Source organism: Budorcas taxicolor, chromosome 5, assembly GCF_023091745.1.
Source record: "Budorcas taxicolor isolate Tak-1 chromosome 5, Takin1.1, whole genome shotgun sequence".
NCBI classification, from domain to species: domain Eukaryota; kingdom Metazoa; phylum Chordata; class Mammalia; order Artiodactyla; family Bovidae; genus Budorcas; species Budorcas taxicolor.
Genome location: NC_068914.1, coordinates 70,931,509 through 70,954,230, shown reverse-complemented (window position 1 = coordinate 70,954,230; position 22,722 = coordinate 70,931,509). Strand labels below are relative to the sequence as shown.

Here is a 22,722-nt window from a genome sequence, read left to right as displayed (position 1 = left end):
TTACTGCCTCTGTGTGTGCATGTGTAACAATGCTGTCAGCGAGCACTCATCTCAAGGTGTACAGTGTGTGTTTTCTTCATTCAAATTTATAAAAGTTTTTCTTCCCAAGACCAGTCTCCTAGTGTCTGTGTGAGGGTGAGGATGCAATAAATATGAAGGTGTAAGGGGATAGAAAAGGTCAGAAAGACTGTGAGCATTGCAGTGTCCTCTTCTCTGGGACTGAGGTTCCTGCTATCTTTCTCATAACCCAGTGGCATCACCTGCTCCCTGTGACTCTGTGGCCAGGGCTGGGGGACCTGGGAGAGCCAGAGCCTCACAGGACTCTTGTTCTGGAGATCACTCTACCAGGCTGCCAGGGAGGACTCAGTTAGAGCTTTTCCTGATTTGGGGGAGAAAACCCCTTCTCCACCCATATCTTAGTCTTCAGATCTAAGGCCAGCACAAGTGGCCTTTTGGCCAGTAGTCAGTCTCAGCCAGGAACCCACCTGAGGATGCAAGGCCAGCAGTTCTCGGGAGACTCCTCCGTGGCTGTCTCCAGACCAGACGCTTTTGCACAGGCGGCTGGTCGGCAGGGCTGTGTGGGTGTAGGTGGGAGCAGCCCCTGGGACACTCTCCATCTCTCCAAGGGTTGAAGCTGGGGACCCTGTAGCAGCCCCCTCTGTTCTGTTCTGAAGAGACCCCACACACCAAGATCTACTTGAGTCTGACTTGGATGGTGTGGGAAGCCCGGTCCTCAAAAAACTCCAAGCCCTGGATCAGGCAGATGTGTATCCAGACCTGCGCTGCTGGAGGATGGAGGGGCCCTGGGGAGCCAGGAGCTTCTGGGAAGAGGAAGGGGCCATAGCCTTTTCGCAACCAACCAGGCTCTTCCTCTTTTAGCCTTGACCGTGACTAGATCTTTCTGACCTTGACATCGCAGGGAGCACTGGGAAGAGGGGGAGGGTGGAAAAGGCCTTGATCTTCCTGTGGCCAGAGAAGGAGAGGGCCACTCGCCCCCTCGACGCGCCATCCCCCTTCCCGCCAGAGCCCGCCGCCTCTGTTTACACACAGAGGTGTCGTCTGCAGTCTAGACAGGGGCGCTAATAACGCCCATAAAAGGCGGCCTCTCCAGAGATGCTCTGCAACTCGGCTCCCGCGCGCCTACCGCTGGCCGAAGCCTCCGCCTCCTCCGCCCCGCCCTCCTCAGATACCTCGGCTGGGCTTGCGGGCCGCCTTGGGGAGGGGGCAATCCAGAGGGTTCCTGGAGGCTGAGATCCCCTGCCCCGCACCCTTCTGAACCTCTTCAGTCTCCAAAGGTGAGTGGGCCCCCGTTCCCGCTCTTCCAGCCCAGCCAGCCTCGGGGTTAGCAGCGCATCCTCCTACCCCAGCTGGCCTCTCAGGCCGGTTGCCCCCTCGCAATCCGCCTGTGCCCAGGACCATCTCCGCCCCCGCCTGGAACTGGAGGCTTGGTTTGGGAAGCAGTTGGGTAGCTGGGCAGAGCAGAGCCCAAGCAGATCTCAGCCCTTCCCCTGAGCAGGACTGGCCAGAGGCCATGGTCAGAGGGAGCGGCTGGCTGTGTGACAGAGGGCACTCTAGGTAGTCCTCACCCCATGCTGAGCTTCGAGGTCCACGGAGACCCTGGCCCTGGGCTCCCCTTACGTTGCCAGCGGCTGTAGGTGTGGTGTTGAGGAGAGGGTGCTTTTTTTTTAAACTTGGTCCCCACACCTTGCCTGACACTCAGTAATTCACTAGGCGGAGGAGATCCTCTGCTGGCGGAGGGAGAAAATGTCAGAGCCGCGAAACTAGTTAACTATTCACGCGCTGAAAAGACAGTGAAAATGAGAGAAGAAGGTTCAGGTGAGGAGTGGAGAGATGGTCTCCCAGATGTTCCCGCCTGGGACCCCTCCCGACCCCTTCCTCATTTCCTGAGTGGCAATCAGGCTGGGATCTTGTGGTGGGAGGGGGCCCAAGGGAGCCACAGAAGACTTGGAGGAGGTAAGGGCACTGCTGACCCCGGGCCCGTTTGTGTGAGCCTAAAAGCCTGACTGGGGCCCCTCACCCAAGGTTCTTCTCACACACTGCTCCTGCAGGCTGCAGAGCCCTGGAAGACAGCACAGGGGGAGGGGCCTTCCAATCTTCTTGAGTCGCATAAGGGGGCCTGGGAGACAGGGGGCTCTAACCCCTGGCTGAGCTAGCGAAGCAGAAGAAAGAGGAGTCTGAGCCCCCTACCACCACCCATCAGTCTTGTCTGAACCCGACAATATCTTGTCCCAAGCCCAAGATGCCCCAAAAGGATGACCTAGAGAGAGCTAAGAGGTCGGGCTGGGGTGCAGACCTTCCCCACGCGCCGCTTCTCATTTCCCCTCTCTGGGCCAGCCCAGCTCCTGCTCACCTCCCTTCGGGACCCAAGGCCCTGCCTCATTTGCATACGCGGCAGAACCGCTTTGTGCAGACTAGGCAGTGACCTTGAACTGGGCCGCCTTGGCCTCTCGACTGACTGGGGAGAAGGCAGCACCGCACGGAATAATTCCGACCTCGGGTTGGCAGGGGAGCCGGACCATGGCAGGCAGCTCACAGTCATTCCGCGGTGGCCTAAGCCACCCGCAGCCGCTCTGCGTGTGCCACCAGAGCTGGCAGAGATTTTGTAATAACTCCTTTCGCCCGGCTCGGCGGTGGCGGAGACTCGAGGAACCGCTCAGAGCCGGCGAAGATGCCGAGGCTTAGACAGCCAGGTCGGGAGAGGCCGCGGGGCATGCCGCTGGCGGATTCGAAGAAGCACGAGGGCGGCCGGGGGGGTCTTCAAGGAAGTGCTTGGACCACATCCTGGTCTTCAGTTTTAATTAACCCCTGAGTTAATGAAGGCGAGGGGATGGTTGAGCCAGGCCAGCTGCAGCATGAACCTGTGGTCCAGCGGCCAACAGGCAGCCCACCTCTTCTTGTGATTTTATGAATGTGTATTAGGCTGGGCGCACAGATCGCTACGCGCGTCCGGAGCCCGGCTCTGGCCGTTATAGCTTTTCTTGTAGGCTGGCAAGTGCCGGCGCATTAAACCCGGCTGGAAGCGGCTCTCCAGCGTCTCGGGCTGTCCTAAGAATTATTCTCACCAAGTCCGGGTCGGCTCCTGGCGAGCAGCTTTCCCCGAGACTGAATTTAGCTTCGCACCCGAGCCTCCCGCCGGCCCCGGGGACCCAGGCTGGAAGCTGTCTCTGCAGCCTCTTAATCCGAGCGGGGTTAAGGAATGGGCGTCTGAGCGGCGTGTGCGGCGGGGAGCCTTAAAGCCGTACAGATCCGAGGCTTCCAAGAGGAGGCTGGGCGCCTAGATTGCCTGGGTCTTTGCCGGGGTCCTAACAGCCCTGTAATAATCCTAGTGATCCTCGAGGAGTAGGGTAATGGGGATGTGAATTTTGCTGATGGTCCTCGGCAGCTCTTGCCTAGAGGAAACAGGGTCGGCTGCACGGAAGGAAGGGGATTTGTGTGTGTGTGCAAGTGCCAGGGTCCGAAACCTGGGGGAAGTGGTGGCTTTTTTTTTTTTTTTGATGGGACCAAATCGGACTAGGAGAAACTGCATGTCTGGAAGAAGGAAGTCCTCATTCCCATCCTCATTTCCGCGGCGTTTCATCTGCCGCCCTGTGGCCGCTGCTCCGCGTGCTCAGCTGCCTGGCCCGGAGGACAGCGAGCAGAGCTCCGAGCTTGAGCTTGAGATTTTCGAGCTAGGGAGGGGTGGGGAAAGCCTAAGACCTTTCTCCTTGCAACCCCCTTCTAGGAGACTGGAGTCATCTGGGAAGGGAAAAGAGAATGGGGAGAAGCCTCCACCCCATCAAGGACTAGTGATTATCCCGCAAAGCTCAGATCGGCATCCCCCACACCAACAATAGCGGATGAGCGCGAGGCCTGGAGGCCTGGAGACCTCGCCGCCGGCGCAATGTTCTGATTGAAAACAGCAACAATATTAAAGTCACACCTTGTTTATCTTTATGACCCAAAATAACCCCCAAATAAATTTAATTAAATATTCAGTAACGCTTATTAATGCATCTTGAAAAGAGGGCATAAATAAGATATTGGAGATGCTGTGACGTGGAATTCGCAGCTGAGGGATGCTCCTCTGTGCAGTCGCACAGCCCCTTAATCAGTTAGGCACAAAAAGGCCAGTTCAATTCTGCTCGCTCCTCGCCTCCCCGACTGTCGCGGTTCTGACTGGAGGTGACTGCGCGGGGCTGACATCCCACCGCTTGACCTCGGTTCCGGCAAGTGGGCCCGGCGTGGGGCGGGCTCCTGGGGGCAGAAGGGACCTGGCCAGGCCGCCTAGCTGGCCAGGGAGGGGAAGAGGAAGCGGGGTGAGAGCGGAGGGTACCGAGCTAAGAGCGGCGAGCTGTGCCGGGCAGGGAGACGCCCGAGCGGACACATTTCTGTCGGAGTGAGCAGCTATGGTTTGGGATATGAAATTGCTCGAGAAGCTCTGGAATTCAAAGAATCTGCATTCTCTCTGCCGTGTCCTGCAGAATAGAGAAAAAGAGGGAGATGAGAATCTTCTGCTTAGGTCTGCTTTTGTGGCTTCCGCTCATTCTCAGATATTAACTTTCACCCACGTGGGTTTCTTTCTCCCATACTCTGTCATCTCTCTAGTTTTCTCTAAATCTGGTGTATTCTCATATTTAGGCTTTTGCTGGACTATTAATCCCACCTGGTATTACTTGAAGCGATGCTTTGAGCTTTGGCTCAAAAGAACCCAAAATAATAGCATAGAAATCTGAGTATTATGTCTACTAGATTCCAATAGAATACACCTTGTTTCGAAGGGAAGGTTTGTTTCCCTTTTCATTTTAATCTGCTTGACTGTGTGTCTGTGGACTTGGTTGAAGTTAGATTGTGGCTTCCAGATGTCTATTAATTTTGCCAATGGTCTGCATTAGGTTCTCAGCCTTCTGCAAAAAGAGCTGTTGGGGTTAGCACCATACATATAATTTTAAATCCCAAGAAGATAATTCTCTGGTGTTCCTTCCCTCACTCCCAGCACACCTACTGGGCTGGACGCTGTTATCTGTGGTCCCAGCACTAGGCTAGGCTCGTTCTAGGGTGTGAGTGTTTCCTCCACAGTGGGAATCAGGGGCCTCTCCAGCCAGCCAAGCCCTGCTGGGAGCCCAGAGTCTCTTGCTGCAAAGACTCCAAGAGGACAGCCCCCCCCCAGAAACCCCTCTGACCCACAGAAGTCATGGGGAAGAGTAGTTCAGCCCCCTGGGTTTTCAAGAGCAGATGGGGAAGTCCTCATTGAGTTGGGAGAGTCCTTATTCTGCTTCTTCCGTCTCTCTTCTGTTATTCTTCCTCTAACAGTGAATGAAGATGTGAGGCTGGGTGGCTCCCAGGTAGAGAGTGGGGAAGACCTGGCATTAGTAATCCTCCCTGAGCACCTCCTGGAGGAGAGGACCCCACGTGTCTCCCCAAATTCCTGAGGAGAAAGAGCCGAAGAAAAGAAGCTGGCAGCGATAGGGCTGGAAGAGACAGCTGCAGGAAAACCTGTCTTTACCCCCACTTCGCCTCTACTGTAAATAAACCCCGAGCCAAAGGGCTCATCCGTCTCCTTAAACAGCCAGTAAACTTTATATGACACAATATCTAATAGTAATTTATTGAGGATATATTGTAAATTCCAACGGTTTTAGTTAATAAAGGAGCTAATTAAAGAGGGACAGGCTGTGCTCTGGCCAGCTGCTGGCCAGAAGATAGTACATCTGGGGGGGGGGGCGGGTCTTGTTCAGGTTGCAGAAGCGTGTGAGGGTATTTTTGGTGTGGCGTTTTCCTCTTCCCCGTGTCGGGCGATTACCTCGATCTCTGCCTTAGGTTTTATATGATTTTTTTAAAAACCAGAAGTCAGCGAATAAATCTGCCCCCATGGTTCCTTCACTCTTACCCGCCTCTACTGGGGAAGGGGGAAGTTGGAGTTGGTGCAGGGTGGGGGGATTCTCTGTCCCCACCCATCCCCCTGGCGGCGGCGCCCACGTGAGCCGGACGGCCAATGGGTGGCCGGTGCAGGTTTAACTATGTTTAATGTCAGATAGCAATAAAGTAGAAGCTGCCGGTCGGGCCCCGCGGAAATGGGCGAGCATAATCTCCTGAATCCCGGGTTTGTGGGGCCGCTGGTGAACATCCACACGGGAGACACCTTCTACTTTCCCAACTTCCGCGCGTCCGGGGCGCAGCTGCCCGGGCTGCCTTCGCTGTCCTACCCGCGCCGCGACAACGTGTGCTCGCTGCCCTGGCCGTCGGCGGAGCCGTGCAATGGCTACCCGCAGCCCTACCTCGGCAGCCCGGTGTCTCTCAACCCTCCTTTCGGCCGCACGTGCGAGCTGGCGCGCGTGGAGGACAGCAAGGGTTACTACCGCGAGCCGTGCGCCGAGGGCGGCGGGGGCCTGAAGCGTGAGGAGCGCGGGCGCGATCCCGGCCCAGGAGTCGGGCCCGGGGCAGCGCTGCTGCCGCTGGAGCCGTCGGGGCCGCCAGCGCTCGGTTTCAAGTACGACTACGCGGCAGGCGGTGGCGACGGCGGCGCGGGGCCCCCGCACGACCCGCCCTCGTGCCAGTCGCTGGAATCCGACTCCAGTTCGTCCCTGCTCAACGAGGGCAACAAGGGCGCCGGCGCGGGCGACCCCGGAAGCTTGGTATCGCCTTTAAACCCCGGTGGCGGGCTCGCGGCCAGCGGTAAGGACCTCGGCCCACTCTGGACGGGACGTCTCACTCGGGCGGGCAGTGTAGGACTGAGCTAGGGCCGCCTAGGGTGACAGACTGTGCGGTGAGGAAGCGCTTCTTTAAAAAGAAAAAAAGAAGAATTGGGGGGGGGCCCTATAAACATGTAAATATCCCCATAAAAGAACTAGGGAGATTCCCTTTTTGCTTGGTTTGCAGCCGGAGGGGGCAGGGAGCTCCGGAGACGGGGGATTCTGACACTTTTCCAGGTCTGGGGCCTGGGGACCCAGAGCATGATCCCTGCCTGCCCAGGGCCTCTCTTTCCACCTTCCCGAAGGCCCCCATTCCCTACTTTTTTTTCTTTTTTTTTTTAAAGAAAGGCCAGCGGATACGGTTTACTCTTGTCACTAGCCCTTGTCTGTTCTAACTGATCAGGGACTCCATTCTGGAGAATGTGAGAGGAAGGGGCCAGGATATCCTGGAGAAGAGGTTTGAGGAGAAGTGAGAGGATAAGAATCTAGACGGTTCTGGGATTCGGCACTGAGAAGTAGGGTTGGGGAGGCCAGGAGAAAAGAGTGAAAGGGGAAGAAGAGATTGATGAAGGCGGAGGATTTGGTGGGGATGGGAGTCTGCAAAACAGGAGAGGAAGAGCCTCTCGTGGGTTGTTAGGCCAAGGTGAAAGGGGCTTGGCAAGGACCGAGGGTACGGGGCTCGTCATCTCTTGGTCCTCTGGTCAACCCTGCTGGTTCGTCTCCACCCAGGAGCACCCTGGTACCCGATCCACAGCCGCTCACGGAAGAAGCGCAAGCCCTATTCGAAGTTGCAGCTGGCGGAGCTGGAGGGCGAATTTCTGGTGAACGAGTTCATCACACGGCAGCGCCGGAGGGAACTCTCAGACCGCTTGAATCTTAGTGACCAGCAGGTCAAGATCTGGTTTCAGAACCGCAGAATGAAAAAGAAAAGACTTCTGTTGAGGGAGCAAGCTCTCTCCTTCTTTTAGAGGGCCAAGACACTGGTGCCAGTCCCAGACTGAGCCTGTCTCTGGCGGACAGCAAGAGGGGGTGCTGCCTGGGACACAGTCCCCACTTAGAATGCCAGGCGTCTCTTGCAGGTCCTCCCTGGACGTCCTCTTGTCTCTTTTGTTCGTGGTTCCCTCCCACACACCCCCAGCAGACCCTGCCAAGTCCCAGAGGCAAGGGAAGAACCCAGCCAGGGAGAGAAGCCCACAGCTGCAGGTAGGGGGTAGGGGAAGGGAAGGCTGAGGCCCTGGGGAGGGGCTAGTTTGACCCCGGGGATGGAGGCTTTGGGCTGAGGATCTGGAGGCAAGGTGACTAAGACGCCCCTCCCACCACTTTCCTTCCATGATCTTTGGTCAGTCTGCCTGCAGGAGGAGGCCAGGATGGGGACAGTGGGGCCAATGCTCTCAGAGCTTGCAGTTGTTGGGTTAGGACTGGCCAAGAGGAGGGAGCGAGAGTGGAGTATCAGCAGAGATTGGGGATGGGGTCAGGGGGGCTCTGGGAGGGCAGGAGGAAGTGGAGGAACAGGAGGAAGTGTGGTTTGAGAGAACAGAATGGTCAGCAGTGCCCAAGTCCGCTGGGGGCTGGGTCCTCCAGGCCTGGACGCGGAGCAGGCAAAGGGATGAGAAGGCATGCGCATTTTGCCGAGCTGGCGGTGGACGGGGCGATCATCAGCCTTAGGTCCCCTTTAGAGCAGGCTACCCGAACGCACCAACCGTGCTCCTGGTCCTCAGCCCCCTGCACCGAGGCCCCTGCGCCCATCCGCTGACAGGTGTGCTGCCGTCCACTCTCCCTGCCGTCCAGGCGGCTGCGGACCGGAAGCCGCAAGAGGGGAATTGAGAGCTGAGCAGACGCAGTCTCAGGTTCAGTAGCCACCCCAGGGACCCCCACTTGGCTCTTTGGGAAACCCGGGAGGCTGTAAAAGGAGCTGCGAAGCGCAGAATTGATTGGCCGAGAGAGTTTCTGGCAGCCGCAGCAGATCCTCTCTTTCCGCTGGCGTTCATGGTCACGGCCGGCCGGAGGCTGGACCAGGATAATTTACGAGGCGGGAGGAGAATCCGCCCCTAAAAGGGGCTACCGGCCGCAGAGGCCCCCCGCTCAGCCCGGGTTTCCCAGGCTGGTGACAATGAAGGAGGTGGGCGCTGCAGCCCTCCACCCAACTCCTTTCTCTCTTACCCACCCCTCACTCCACCCGCTCCCCAACCTCCGCCTTTTGTCTGAAGATCCGGTGCCTCCGCCCACAGGCCAAGGAGCCACGGGTTAGGAGGACCAGAGAGGGAAGGGCACATCCCCAAAACCCACTGTAGGCCAGAGGGTGGCTTCAGCCGCCGAGAGCCTTTTATTCATAGCCCCCTTCCGCCGCGGCCCCACCCCCATCTGGGTAGATGCCAGGCTGAGCTTTGGAAAGAGAAGCAGTGAGGGAGCTGGTCTGCCTTCTTGCACTCATTTTTATTCCTGTTGGTGAGAGTCCCTCAACCTCCCATCTGCTGACCCAGCCTTGACAGGAGGCAGAGAATGAGAAGCCGGGTGGGGTGGGGGGAAATCATGGGAGTTAAACCCAGCCTGGACAGTTTGAAACTGGCCTGCTTGCTTGGAGTTCTTCCCACCTGGGCAGAGTCTCTCCTTCCACATCCTGGAAAGGCAATCCACAGGGCCCCCCACTCTGCCACCAGCTTCAAGGCCCTGCACAAGATTGTATAGCCAGCAGCATGGACAAACAGGCACAGCTGCCCAGTACACCATTGGGCCTACACCATTCTCCTGACTGTATTTGCAAGCGGGCAGACTCATAACCCCAAATTCAGCCCTGCAGAGTAGCCTGTACAATCACATACCCCCATCCCCCACTGGGTACCTGACACATTTCCCCACCAACAGTAACCTATGTACAAATTTGCAAAAATCACTAGGCTTCCAGCTTGTCTTCGCACTCTCCTGTGGGCTGGACCTGGGTGTGAGGCGCTGCCCTCTTTGCCAGGTCACCCATCTACCCCTTCATTGAGCCCCTCCTGTGACCTCTTGGGCTCTGGGGTGCTGGGTTTGAGCTCCACCACTCCAGCCTGACTCTTACAGCTTAATAGAGAAGAGAGACCAGAACACTCCAACAGGGGTGGGGGAACAAAGATATGCAATATTCTCTTCCTGTCGCTTTAAACTTCTGTGAGCGTCTCTGTTACTCTGTGTCCTCATCTGTGTCTGTTGCTAGTACCTAGAGTGACCCTTGTGGGTAGATGCCCTTTTTCCCTCCTTCCCCAGCTCTCTGTAGTGTGCCCTCCTATGCGGATGTCTGTCTCTAGCACGTTTTCCCTTTATATTGTCCTTGTACAGAGTTGCTTCATCATATTAATAATAATTAAAAACATGATGGTATGATGATGTGATTTTTTGAGAGAAAAAATTTTAAACTGGCTCCCTACACATGGTCTCTTCTGCCCAGAAAGAATGGGATCCCCAACCTCCTAGCTGTTCACCCACTTTATTTTCTCCAGCTCAGATGAATAATAAAAATAATAAACCTACAATAATAAAGGAAGAGTGGTTGCATGGGCAACAAAAATATACGAGCAACCAAGATCTGTTGATGAGCTGCCATCTCCAGTCCCAAGCAATTACTAGCAGAAAGAAAATTGAGGGATGGTAGATGAGTGGGGAGGAGAGTGATATCTGAGGAGTCACAGGGTTGTACAAATCATGTGGACAGCCTGGGGGAGGCTGACACTACCTGTGGGACCACAGAAACAAAGTCTGAGCTGCAGGAACTCCCAGGAGTGAAGCCAGGGTAGGAGATGGGATGGTGAGAGTGCCATGGGGTATAGGGCAGGGGCTGGTAGGTCCACACTTCAGCTGTATGTTTCTAGCTCTGTGGATTCACTGTGGGAGCACATCTGGGGCACTGTCAGATGACTGGACAGGGTACTAAAGACTGATTGAAGCCGGTGATACACGCTCCATCCCTGTCAGCCGTGGTCCCCTTCAGGTCATGCTAGAGAGGGGCTCTGGTCTGGGCCAGAGTCTAGTCCCAGCTGGGCCCACGAGTCCTCTGCACCGCTACCTCACTCCTTCCTTATGGATGAAGGGACACCCTCCCTCTGCCTCCACCACCCATGAGCCTCTGGTCCCCAAGTTTCCCTTTCTTACAGCTAGGCTCCAGTCACGAGTCTTCTCCACATTCCCCCTCCACCCTCCTAGGCCTGCTCCAGAATGGCAAGTGCCCCCACAGAGTTCAGCCTCCTGAGCCAGGCCTCCTACCCTGAAATCTTTCTTTCTCTTTCTTGCCTCCTTTTCTTACTCCTGCAACTAGAAAAAGTACCAAATTCAGACCAAATCCCATCCTCCCTTTGCCCCAATCCCCTGCTGAGTGTGCATCTGAGGGGTTTAGGCAGAAAGGAGATCCCAAACTTTGGGGGTACTCATATAAAGGGCCCACAGAGTTTGGAGGATGGGGGCTGGACAGCTTCTGGAAGCCTTGAGCTGGGTGGGGGGAGGGACTGGATTGCTACCCTTAGGTCTAAATAAAGGGTGGGGGGGTGGGGGTCCTAAATCCAAAGAGACTACCCTCTTCTTAAGCCATATCTATACAGGAAGTTAACAGAGAAAGCATTTCTGGCTAAATAGGAAAGAAGGGAGGTCAGGAATTACTGACCTTCAACTTATTCCCTTGATTTATCCCCAGAGACAGTGCAGATCTGAGAGAAAAGTTTCCTTGTTATGTGTTGTCTATGCAGGCCCCGAGACTCAATAACTGGGGAAGTTGTCAGGGAAGAAAAAAACACTATAACCTCTTCCCAATGGCTAAATAACAAGTCCTTGGCTCTCCTGGACAAACAGAAGGTCATGGTTGGAGCTGCAACCTAAATAACCCAGGGTGCAGTTGAGCTCTGTATCTGGGCAAAGACTGCATCTATTTTGCAATTGTTTGTCTGGTTTAAGCCTTCAAACTACAATTTACTCCACTGATTTAAGACAAAGCATCCTGTGTCTGTAATTGGGTCTTGAGAGACAGGAAAAGGGGAGAGTTATCTGGATAACTCAGGTAAAAAATAATTTCACTGTTGTGTATGTATAAGTTTATACCACTCAAATAAGTTGTGTATTGGGCCCTGATTATCACCCAGTTCTACTCCACTCTGCGCTGCCTAGACGCAGCTAGGGTATTTTAAGCCACTATCGAACGGACGAACGGACGGGAGATGGGCCCGGCAGCCCTGGTTCTGCGGATGCTAATGCAGCCGGAAACCCGGCGAGATCGATGGCACAGACCCAGAGTCAAGCAGGGACCGCCGGCCCCATCTTCGAACAAAGCAAACCCCCGGGACCTTGGGTTCCGGACCGGCCAGAGCTTCCGCCCATCCTCCCTGCCATTACCCGGAAAGTAGGAGAGGATTGTAGGCCCCCGACCCGTGTGAGAAACGCATACTGGAGCCCCCAGCCCTCTCTGTGCGGCGGGGACACGGAGGCGCCGAAGGTCCCAGCGTAATTAAGCGCGAGGTGGGCTGCAGGCCGAGGACCCCACCGCCGCGCATAAGCCGAGTGTTTGGCCCGACCGGCCGCCCTACAGTGTCTGCCTCCGTCGAGAAGGAGCTGCCGATTTTCCGCGGGGAAGCGTGCGTCTCAGGCCCGCCGCCACCGAAAGCCCCGTACCACGGCAGCCCGGCGCCGAGCTAGCGATCGCCGCTCCAAGCGAGACAAAGACCCGCCGGCAGCTGGTGGCCGTCACGGGCGCCTGGCCCTCGCTCCCCGCCCCGAGTCCGGAGCGCTCCGTGCCCCGGCCCGGCGGACAGGGCTCCGGGACCTCGGTCCAGTTCCCCGAGCGCCTGACCCGACCTCGGATCCGGGGCGCCCGGGATCCCAGAGAGGAAATACGGTGCGCCTCCCAGCCCCGGCCCCGCCGCCCCATGTAGCTGCCAGCCCAACCAACAGCGCCAGTCGCCGCCCGAGGGCCGCCGGCCCTCGCGAATGACGGGATGACCCCTGCTGGCCGGAGCCGCGGAGACCGCCAAGACCCGGACCCGCCCAGCTGATGAGCCCCGAGCCCCAGCCCGGGGAGACGCTCCATGGGTTTGTGGGTGACCTCAAAGAGCAGCCTGAGTCCCACACGCTGCCAGGCTGCGGGAACCAGGCCTTTCTTCCAAATGGCCTCCCTCTGCTGGGCACGCGGCGTCCGCACGGCGGCGGCCGGCCCTCCTGCCGGGCTCCTTACCGCCGGCGGATCTGCCTCAGGCTCCTAAATAAAGCCTGTGCCGCCCCGCAGGAGCCTGGCATCCGAGGCTTGGAAGAAATCAAACACAGAGAACCTTTAGGCAGTGCGACCCAGCCTGTTGCCTGGGGGTGACTTCTCTCTGAGCGTGAGTCGCTTCGTTGGTACTCCGAGACAAGCCTTTGGTTTGTCAATTTTCATGATATGGAGTGGAGAACTTCAAGGACCGGTCTGTGTGGATGGAACTCACTGGCAGTTCTTGCTAGAAAAGCTCCCTGTGAAAGATAGTCCACATTCGGAGCAGGGAAAAGATGTTCCACAAAATGTACGCCTGGACATACTGCCCACATAACCGACATATTGAAACAGTCTAAAATGCACAGAGCTCTATATTACATGTACATTCTGGCAATGGAAAATATATTTCTCTAGAAAATATACAAATGTAGGCACTCATCTATTGTATGGGAAAGCCACCTCCTGAAAAAAAATTACATATAGCATGTACATCCATCATATATAAAAATTCATTTACATGTATAAAAATTCATTTACAGTACAGTCCTGCACCAACTTAGATACATGAGTATATACACTGTAAAAGCCATATAAAATCAGTACATGGACAATGCATCCAGATAATAATTATAATACTAGATATTAATAGTATATCTTATTATTAATATATCCACATTTTAAAACTTCATGGAAAATATATCATGTTATTATATATACACAAAGTGCATACCAACTGAGTACATGAAAAATATATTCTGTGAATTACATTTGCATACATGTTGTATGTGTACCAAATACATTGAAGTACATACTTTGGGTTCACATAGTATTGTATTTATAGTACACACTTCTCTGCCAATATTAAAAACAGTATCAGGAGGAAGCCCAAGCATTAGCAATGACATTCCCCATCAGCAGAAGCTCTTTTCTATCCTTCTGAACTTTCTATTATTTGTCTTTTCAAAACCCCCTCTACATCTACATGGATTATTTATATCAGTGGTCTCCTATCTCTGTTTAACTGTTGCCTCTCTTGTTTGAAGTCAGGGTCTATATTTTGAGCCCTAAGTCCTGTTTGCAGCAGGGTCTAACTGCACAATCATGCCTGCATGGAATTAGCATTGTCTAATTACTTTATCCCTTCTATCTTAGCATTTGTTCTTCTGGACCTACTGTAAATATCCAGTTACTCCGGTTTGCCAGAGTGCAGCAGCCAGGAGAGGTGTGTAACAGACAGGTTCTGAGTGTATGCTGGCCATACAAGGGCTCCTTGAAGGGTGAGAATTAACTTTTTAAAAATTTACTTTCAAAATTCAAGTCTAGGAAGCAGTATGAAGTAAAGACGGGACCTTTACTAATCCCATAGCAGCCCCACTCTGCCCAGCCAACCAGGAAGAGGACTCTGGCCTGCCCAGCTTCTGGACTCCAGTTTCCAACCTCAATCTTGGCCAGGTCTATCCAAGCAACCAGGAAATTTTACCCCATAACCCAAGTTTTTCTCAACAAAACCCACTCCCAGTGCTTTTCCAGAGGCAGTGATAACTTAAAGCATTTCGGGGGGCTGAGCAAATTCTGATTTGGTCCCCTAAAAATTAAGTCCACTTGGGTCCTTCTTTAGTAGCTAAAAATCCGGGACTATCTGACACATACCTATGGAAAAATTCTTTGAGAGACCACACACTCACACCCAGCAGAGATATTGTTTATGAGTCAATGGGTTCCGTGTAGATGCGGCCATATTTTACTGTCCAAAGGAATCAATTAATTAGTGCCTCCCCACTCCCCACACCCTCCGCTGCTTGGCTGAGCCTGCCTGAGCGGCGGAGATAGATGTACGTGGCCAGCTCGCTGGTCTTGTTAACAAGCCTCGTCATAAAGATGGAGATGATAAGAAGAGCAAGGAAGCCCTGGTGGCCGTGAGGGGGGACTTCGAGGGCCCAGCCCAGGGGTCTGTGGGGCAGCAGCAGGTCGGAGCCAGAGCGATGTAGGAACCAGAGCCGTGTAGCACCGAAGATCGAGGAGGTGGTCCGAGAGGGAGATCACCGAGGATCCGGTGTATCCAGGGATTTTCCCTTCTAGGGCTGAAATGCTGTAACTCGAATAATTCCCTCTCCCCTCCCCCCTCCTTGAGTTTTCCCTTTTTAAAATCAAGCCTCAAATTTTAAAAAATTAGAAAAAAAATAAAGATACATAAACCTCTGTCCATGAGTGCCTGTCTTGTCCTCCACCGCGTTTGTTCAGGAACCTGCCGCTTTCTCCTTTCCCCGCATTTCTCTGCGTGGTCCTTTTTCATCTCCGTCTGGCGCTCTCTTCCCTCCTTAGGCTCGCTCTCTGGCTTCAAGCTTACTTTTTCTACCAAGTTGATACTGGCTCAGGCCCCAGTGAGCTTGTAAAAATAATAATACAGATACCCTGCTTATCTCTCAGCAGAGTAAACACCCCTAGATAAGCCCAAAGGAAAACAAAAAACAAACAAAAACAGCAACAAAACATTCCCCTCCCCCCCCAAAAAAAACCCTTGGATGTAATTGCTGGTTTGGGTTGCAGCACTTAATTCTGTTTATTCTCACCAATGTGGATACTGAACAGAGAGATATTGATATTAGTAGGCAGGGGGGAATTAATTTTACTTTTATAGTCATCTATTAAGAGCAGAGAGCGATCTGAATCTACTTTAACGGGACCAAAAGGGGGAGGTGGAGAGAGAGAAAGGGAGGGGGAGGGGAGAAATATGACTGAAGGCAAACAAAGATCTTCGCCTGAAGAAACAGTGTAACACTAGACAGAACTATTAAGTCTAGGAATGTAAGAACGCAGGCTCTCTCAGCTTCCCCCATTTGGAATCCCTGTCCCTTGCACTTCCTGGTGAAATCTCAACCTGACTACCCAGCAGTATTCCAGGAAGGATTCAAGCAATTATCCGGATAATTGTAGGGGGAGAGAGAAAGCATTTCCTTTTGATGGTCTGATCCTCTCTGGTGTCTGTGCAGAGGGGGGTATCAGGAGAAAAGGAGGTGGTAGGGTCTCCCAGTATGACCCATCCCCTACAAGATGGCTACTCCTAAACCACGGAGGTCCTTGGCAAGTTTACAGATTCTGAAACATACTCAAGAAAGGACAGTCTCACTTTCATTTTTCAGCATATTTCCTTGGCTTTACTTTGTCTGCATAGATCTGCCTCATCCAGTATTGTAATTATCACAAGTAAGAGAATAAGATATAATTATAGGGGTGTCCATAATATCATTTATTTTATAGCCACACAAGATATGATTACAGTTAATGTTGGAGGCTTTGTTGGAGCCTGGGAGGCAACAAGAGGCAAAGCAGAGAGGCCTGAAAAATCTATCTCTTTTCTATCTTTATGTGTGTGGGAATTTCCAAATCCCTATTTCTCTAAATTCCCTCCCCAAATGCCTTAAGTGAAATATCTAGGATTTTACAGGCTGAAAGCTCAGAGAAAGGCAAACAGCAATTTACTCCTTAAACCTTCCCCTAAGTCTCAAGAGCAGTGGTCTCTGCTCTCCCCATAACCCTCCCAAACAAGAGCTTCACCCTCAGTTCAAGACCCCTGGGGTCACAGAGACCTGGCAGGTGAAGCCAGTGACAGGAAGACAAAGTCCTCCAAGTTCATTGCCATCCTCAAGTGGGCACTGGGCCCAAAATGAAGCCCCTTTGATCCCAAACTTGCCTTCTTTCCTGGACCCTCTTCCTCAGGGATACCTGGATGGGGGCAGAAGCCAGGTGAGGGCCATGGAGGTCAGTGGGGGTGGGGATGGGAAAGTATTGAAAATATTATTTCCTGTTCCCGAGATTCAAAAGATCAGGAAAGAAGAGAGAATGAGATTGCATCAGAGAGGCCAGGAAAGAGAATCAAGGGAAGCCGTGAAACCAGAGGCAAGAATCAAAAGAATGAGTGATAGGAAAGGGGGGGTGGGGTGGGGAGAGAAGAACAGCAGGGGAAAAAAAGGAAGGAAGGAGGTAAAAAAGAAAGGGTAGGAAAAGGGGAAGAAAAGGAGAGGAGGGGGAAGGAAGAAGTGATGAGGGAAAGAAAAGGAGAGACATTTGACAGAGAAAGAAAGGAAGCAGGGAGGCAGCGGCCAGGGTCGCCTGGGCGCTGCCTGGCAGCCTGCAGCGGTCTGGGTGGGCGGGGGGCGCCAAGACAAAGTGAAGGTCAAGTTAGCATCGTACCTTATAAGGAAGGCGTCGGTCCTCCATTTCAGCCTTTCTTTCTGCCAGGACGTGGCCGTGGCATTTCTGGTTTTGTAAACACTGGAGTCTTAGGGGCCTTAAAGAAAAATAAAGACCCCCCTCCTTCCTTTATTGGGGGTGAGCTCGGCCGGCTGGGGGTAGCAGTGGACACAGAAGTCAACTAATGAAGACTCCGGGAAACTTTTCTCTCCTTTTCTCTCTGGCTCCGCTCCCGCCAGCTGGGGCCCCCTCCCCCTCCCTCCGTCCCTCCCTCCCTCCCTCTCCCCACCCCAGTGCCTTTTTCTCTCGGTATCTCTTCGTCTTCCGTATCTCTCGCCACCGTCTGTAACTCTGGGCTCCGTCTCTCCACTCCCTCTTCCCAATACTGCAGACTCCTAAATCCCTTTCATTCTACCGCGAAGCGGAATGGGACGTAAGAACTGGAGAGAAAATTAGCCGTCACAAAGGAAAAAAAGTTCATTTACAGCTTAGATGTCTGACTATTCAGATTTCCTTCGAAAACAAGGCGGTACACTCGGTAAGGAGGAGGGGAAGTGAGGCAGCAAGAGTGGGGAGGTCTGATGAAGCAGGGGACTTGGATTTATTTATTTCTCACATCCAGAGGCGGAAAGGGGTGGGGGAGAAAGGGGAAAGTGAGAGAGAGAAGCGGCTGAACCCGGCAACTAGCAAGGAAGGACGCTGCAGCGGCGGACCGGGAGCGAAGCGCAAGGACCCGGTGGCGCGGCGGCGATCCGCGAGCGCTGAGCCGGCTGAGCCTAGGCCTTGGGTACGGAGAGACAAGGGCATTCGATGTCTGTTGGTCTGAGAGGTGGGGGCGGCGGGGTGTGAAGGCAGGGATGGAAGGAGTCAGGCAGAGACAGGCGGAGTGAGGCGGCGCCGCAGCCGGCAGGCCGGAGGGAAAGCGAGTTCCGGAGCCGCCGCGGCGGCCCGGGCAGCGGGCAGCGGGCGGGCTCAGGGGAGAAAGGCGGCCAGAGAGAGGATCCTGAAGTGGAATCCTTGGCCCGGTCCCTCCAGGGTACCAGAACAGCACTAGGAGTGTGGGGCAGAGAGAGAATATGGCGTGGAGGTGTCTGTGAAGGACTCACCTCTCCCTAGGACTTCTCCTGTTTTTGCCTGCTCTGAGTCCACCTTGCCCTTTTTAGGCCTAATCATTGCTTATTACATGGGAATTCTAATAGCCAAGGGAGGGAGGTCCTGATGGCAGGCTTCTGGTTAAACCTGATGCCCCACAAACCCCTTCTGGTTGTCACCTGCACCCTTCTTAACTGAAAAATCAGTGTCTGGGATCAGCCCCCTCCCACTTGACCTACCTGGTTGAGGGCACCTAAGGGCTCTCTGGAACCTGAAGTGGGGCCTGGGGCCCAGGTGGGAGCAGCCAGGAGCAGTGAGGGTGGTCGGGGAGCTCCCAGGCCTCCGCTGCCGGCAGCCCTCCCACCCTGTGTTCTGATAATGAAAAACAAAGGGGGAGGATTTGATTATTTCTGCTGGTGTTAAAGGAGCCTGGCTTTCAAAAACAGCCTCTGACGCTGAGCTCTAAGGTGATAAGTGTCTCTCCTATGGACATTTAATCTGGGCAAACCTCCTACTGCCTGGGCTCTGGGGGCTGAGGAGGTGGCCAGGATAAGGACATTTGAAGCCAGGAAGTCCCAGGGAGGGAGCGGCAGGCCCTCTCTGGCACTCTCTAGAGTTCTGTGGAGAGTACTTTTAAAGGACAGAATGGACTGGGGAAGCCCTTTCTGAGGTTTCCCTCAGCCCAGGGAAAGGGAGCCCTAGGAAGGGAGGGAGTTTATTAGGAGCTGGGACTTTTCCCTAATGTGGGAAAGACAGAGATAGCCAGACCTTATCCTGCAAAGATGTATTTTGTGCCTGGCACAGAAAATTGGTAACCACTGGGGAGACTAGGGACTGGCAGTGAGTGGAGCAGGGCCAGATGCTGTGGTGAAGGCAGAGACTGAGGTGTGATTTAGGGTGGGTGCAGGAATCTGAGGGAAAGGGACTGGAAAGGTATCACCCAAACCCTTTTTCTCTGAGAAGCTAAACACACACACACACACACACACATACAATGGGCCCAAAATTGAAAAACACCAGATGATCTGCTTCGAAGAGACATAAACAGGCCAAGCGGATGCAGGTTAATAAACCCCGCAAAATCCCAGACAGGAACACTTAAAATGCCCCAGAAACAAAGCATACCGTGACAAATTCTCACCCAACACACAAGTACATGTACCAGAATGTTCCCAGGCACAGGCAGTCCTTCCCTATTTCCAGTTCCCACCCTGGGACACTCAGGTGAACCTGCCTAGCTCCAAAGGCACATGCACATTTGCGTCCCCTGCTAAACCTACCCACCAGGAGCCCCTGTTGGGCAGGGGGGCTGCACACACATCCCACATAGTCAGGCCTGAGTCTCCTGAGCCTCAATAATGCATGATCCATACCCGGAGATAAAAGTCTAGACAATAGATGGCTGTTTATGACAAGGCTCTCCAAGTTTGGGGCTAGGCGATAAATCTCTGGCAAATCTTCCTGTAACTCAACTTCTGGCTGTAGTGACGGAAGAACCACGGAGACTGCTGAAAGGGGAGCAGCAAAATGGGAGATACTTCGAATCTAGAGCAGAAGGCGACTTCCAGGCTCGGTCAAGGGAATGCAAGCGGCCACACTCGGCCCCCATGGCAGGTCCACAGTGTGGAAGCTTCTGGATCAGGCTTCAGAACACAGGCGAGTCAGGCTTCCTGGCTCCTGAAATCAGGGAGAAATGGTAGGGCCTGGAGGCTGGGACAGACCGTCAAACCATTCTTGCTGTAGGCAAAGGGTCTTTTTTGTGGGTGATCCAAATCTTCTTGCTACGTGTCACCTGAATTTTTTCACCCCACGCCTTCTCTCTCTCTCTCCCTTTCCTTTTTGGATTGATGGGCTGTACCCTTTTGCATTTTCTACCCAGGCGTCTGATTACAAGTAAAGAGCCACTGAAGTTGATCTCATAAAAATGCCGCGAGCTCACTTTGATCTGCGCGGACTGGGTCCGAGCCTAAGTAGGCGCTAAAGCCGGGGAATGGCGGCTCCGGCCAACCCGGCCTCCGCTCCGCCGCGAGGTCGGAGACCCCGGTGGCGGGGTGGCCGGGCAGGGCAATCCTGCTCAGAAAAGGCATTTTGTGTGTGTGTGCTGCTGCAGCTGAATTTGGAGACCAAGGTCCAGTCGTTGTGACTCCGTTTCCAGACTGCTTTAAAGACATTTCCTTCATTTTAGAGCATTTGGTGAGGGGGCCAGTGAAACTGGCTCGTAAAATGGGACTTTTATGGGGAAAAATGGGGTCGCGTTGCTAGCCTCCAAGGACAATCCCTCCGCGGAGGAAAGAGGGTGGGGCTGCGGGGACCGAGGGGCTGCCCTTTTCCCTCCCCTCATCCTCTCCCGAGGCCAGAGGAACCTCGGAGCAGCGTGTCCTCTTAGGTGACCAGAGTTAGGACCTTGGGCTTGGGTTGAGGAGAGATGAGGATTGGGAACTGACAGTCCCTTTCCTTTCTAGTTCCCTGGCTGGAGGTGTGAGGTGTCTAGGGGTGCAGGATAAACCACTGGCCTGAAAATCCCCAAGCACACTAAAAGGATTATTAAAATCAGTGGCATTGCTCTAACGGAGAGAGCTGTGCCCAAAAGGATGCAACCGTTGCCTGCCCTGCAGCGTCAGATCCGCGGAGGGAGTCCATGTGCTGATCGCTTATCTTTTTATTGACTCTACAGAGACTGATCTTACAGGCTTGAGAGCCCTAAGGGGCCCCTTGCTCCAACCTGAGGTTTCCTCCCAGTTCTTGATCTGTTGGAGTGGGCCCCTTTCCCCCACCACAATCCACTCTCTCCTGAGCCTCAGCTCAGGATGGACAAGCTGCAGGGGGGCCCAGTACTGGGTGGGGGGGTGCTGTGCTAGGTTCCGAAGATACTGCCCCTTTCTGAAGGCGCTTCTGGTGTCTGCGTGTGGAAGGGAAGGACGCTAGTATCTGTCGCAGCCCTGGCCAGAGTACCGAGGCAGCTACCCAGACCGCAGCTGCCCGCTAGCCGCCATGCAGGCAGACAGTGCTGACTGAGGCCACCCAGAGCCTCAGTGGGGCTGGCAGGATGGCCCCGCTGAGGAGGATTTCAGTGAAATCTGGGTCTCCAGTAGGAGAGGCTATAGGCACCCATGAGATGAGGGGAAAGCCAGCCACCTCCACTCTGAGGAGTGAGGCTGCCCAAGGCTCTTGAGAAGCGATCTGGGGTCTCACTTCAGGGAAAGCACTGATGCCCAGGGATCCAGGCCGGGGCAGGTGGCTAGCCTATGCTTCAGGGTGGCCTGGACTTAGGACTGGGCAGGGAGGCCACTGGCCCATGCCTTGGGCACTTTTGCTCACCAGTATCTTCCTGACTTCAGCCACCACGGCCTTCTTTCCTTGACCCCAGTAGCAACCTCCTGTTTTGGGGACTTTTTCTAAGCTGTTGAAAAATTAAAAGTCAGACCAAAACTAGAAAAAACATTTTTTTGAACTTTGTGCCTTACTTTTAGGGAGACGAATATTAATGTTCAGAAACCTCTGTTGGAAGACCTCACAGTTTCCTGAACATCGACTCCTTTGACATTCTTTCTTGCCTTTCTTTTTGTTTCAAGGAAATCGAGCCGCCAGCAGCTCCTTGCAGCCGCCTGGCTCACTTTTATGGTGGCCCTGGAATAAACTTTGGTGGTCAAATTCAAGTGCTCAGGCCCACAGCTGTCTCCTCACAGGAAGTGCACCCCCTCCCCACTGTCGGCCCTGGCGGTGCCTTGGGGGCTTGGGCCCCACAGCGCCCTGGAGGCCAGGATGGGGGAGGAAGCACGGCCCTGGGGGGAAGTGGGGAAAGCCCGGGCTGAGACTGAGCCGTCATCCACACCTCTGCAAGGGTACCTCTCACCTCCTTCTTGCCAGTTCCTATCACTGTTTGGGGAGCATTTTGCCTCCAATAAATTCGAGTTTAATGAGGAGAGCACGAACCCCATAAAAGCCATAGCCCATAGTTCCCCATCATTATAATTAAAAACGCTGGCCCCAGTTCACCCTATAAAAAGGGGTAGAGGAAAGAGGAAAAGCAACATTTTTTTTTTTCTTGCAGCTTACTCTTTAGCAAAACTCCAGTCTAGCTCCTCTTTGCCCTTAGTTAAGATCTGGCCAGAACTAAAGGAGGGCTCAGGAAGCAGTGCCCAGCCAAGAATGGGTAAAGGGAAGCCAGAGGCCTACCCTTGGGTATGCCAGAGCCACTCCAAGAACAGGACCCATGGTTAAGGCTGTCCCAACCCAGGTGTTGCACTAAAGTAGTCTTGAGGAGGCAGGAGGATTGGGAAAGAATGACTTTGCAGGGGTTGTATCTAGAGTCAAGGTATCTTTTTTTTTTTTTTTTTTTTGTATCTTCCCTGTCTGGTACTGGGGCCTCTGTAACTCATCAAGAAAAATCAAATACAAATAATATTTTTTAAGTGGAAACCAAGTTTAACCATGAGTTAGGGGTTAAAAGAGGGTTTGGGCCATTTCTGGCTTTTCCTAAGAGTGCATGGACTAAGTCCGTGGGGGCTTCAGTTCATCCCTCCTCTGACCCTCGGACCCGAACAGAATAGA

General features: G+C 53.9%; 1 protein-coding gene across 1 annotated transcript; it reads left to right on the top strand.

The window, feature by feature from the left end:
* The first annotated feature begins 6,071 nt into the window (after nt 1–6,071).
* On the top strand, nt 6,072–7,657 carry HOXC12 (homeobox C12). The gene is made up of 2 exons (XM_052641436.1): nt 6,072–6,672; nt 7,419–7,657. Exons 1-2 carry the CDS (start codon nt 6,072–6,074, stop codon nt 7,655–7,657), a joined length of 840 nt encoding a protein of 279 aa, XP_052497396.1.
* Nucleotides 7,658–22,722: the final 15,065 nt, after the last annotated feature.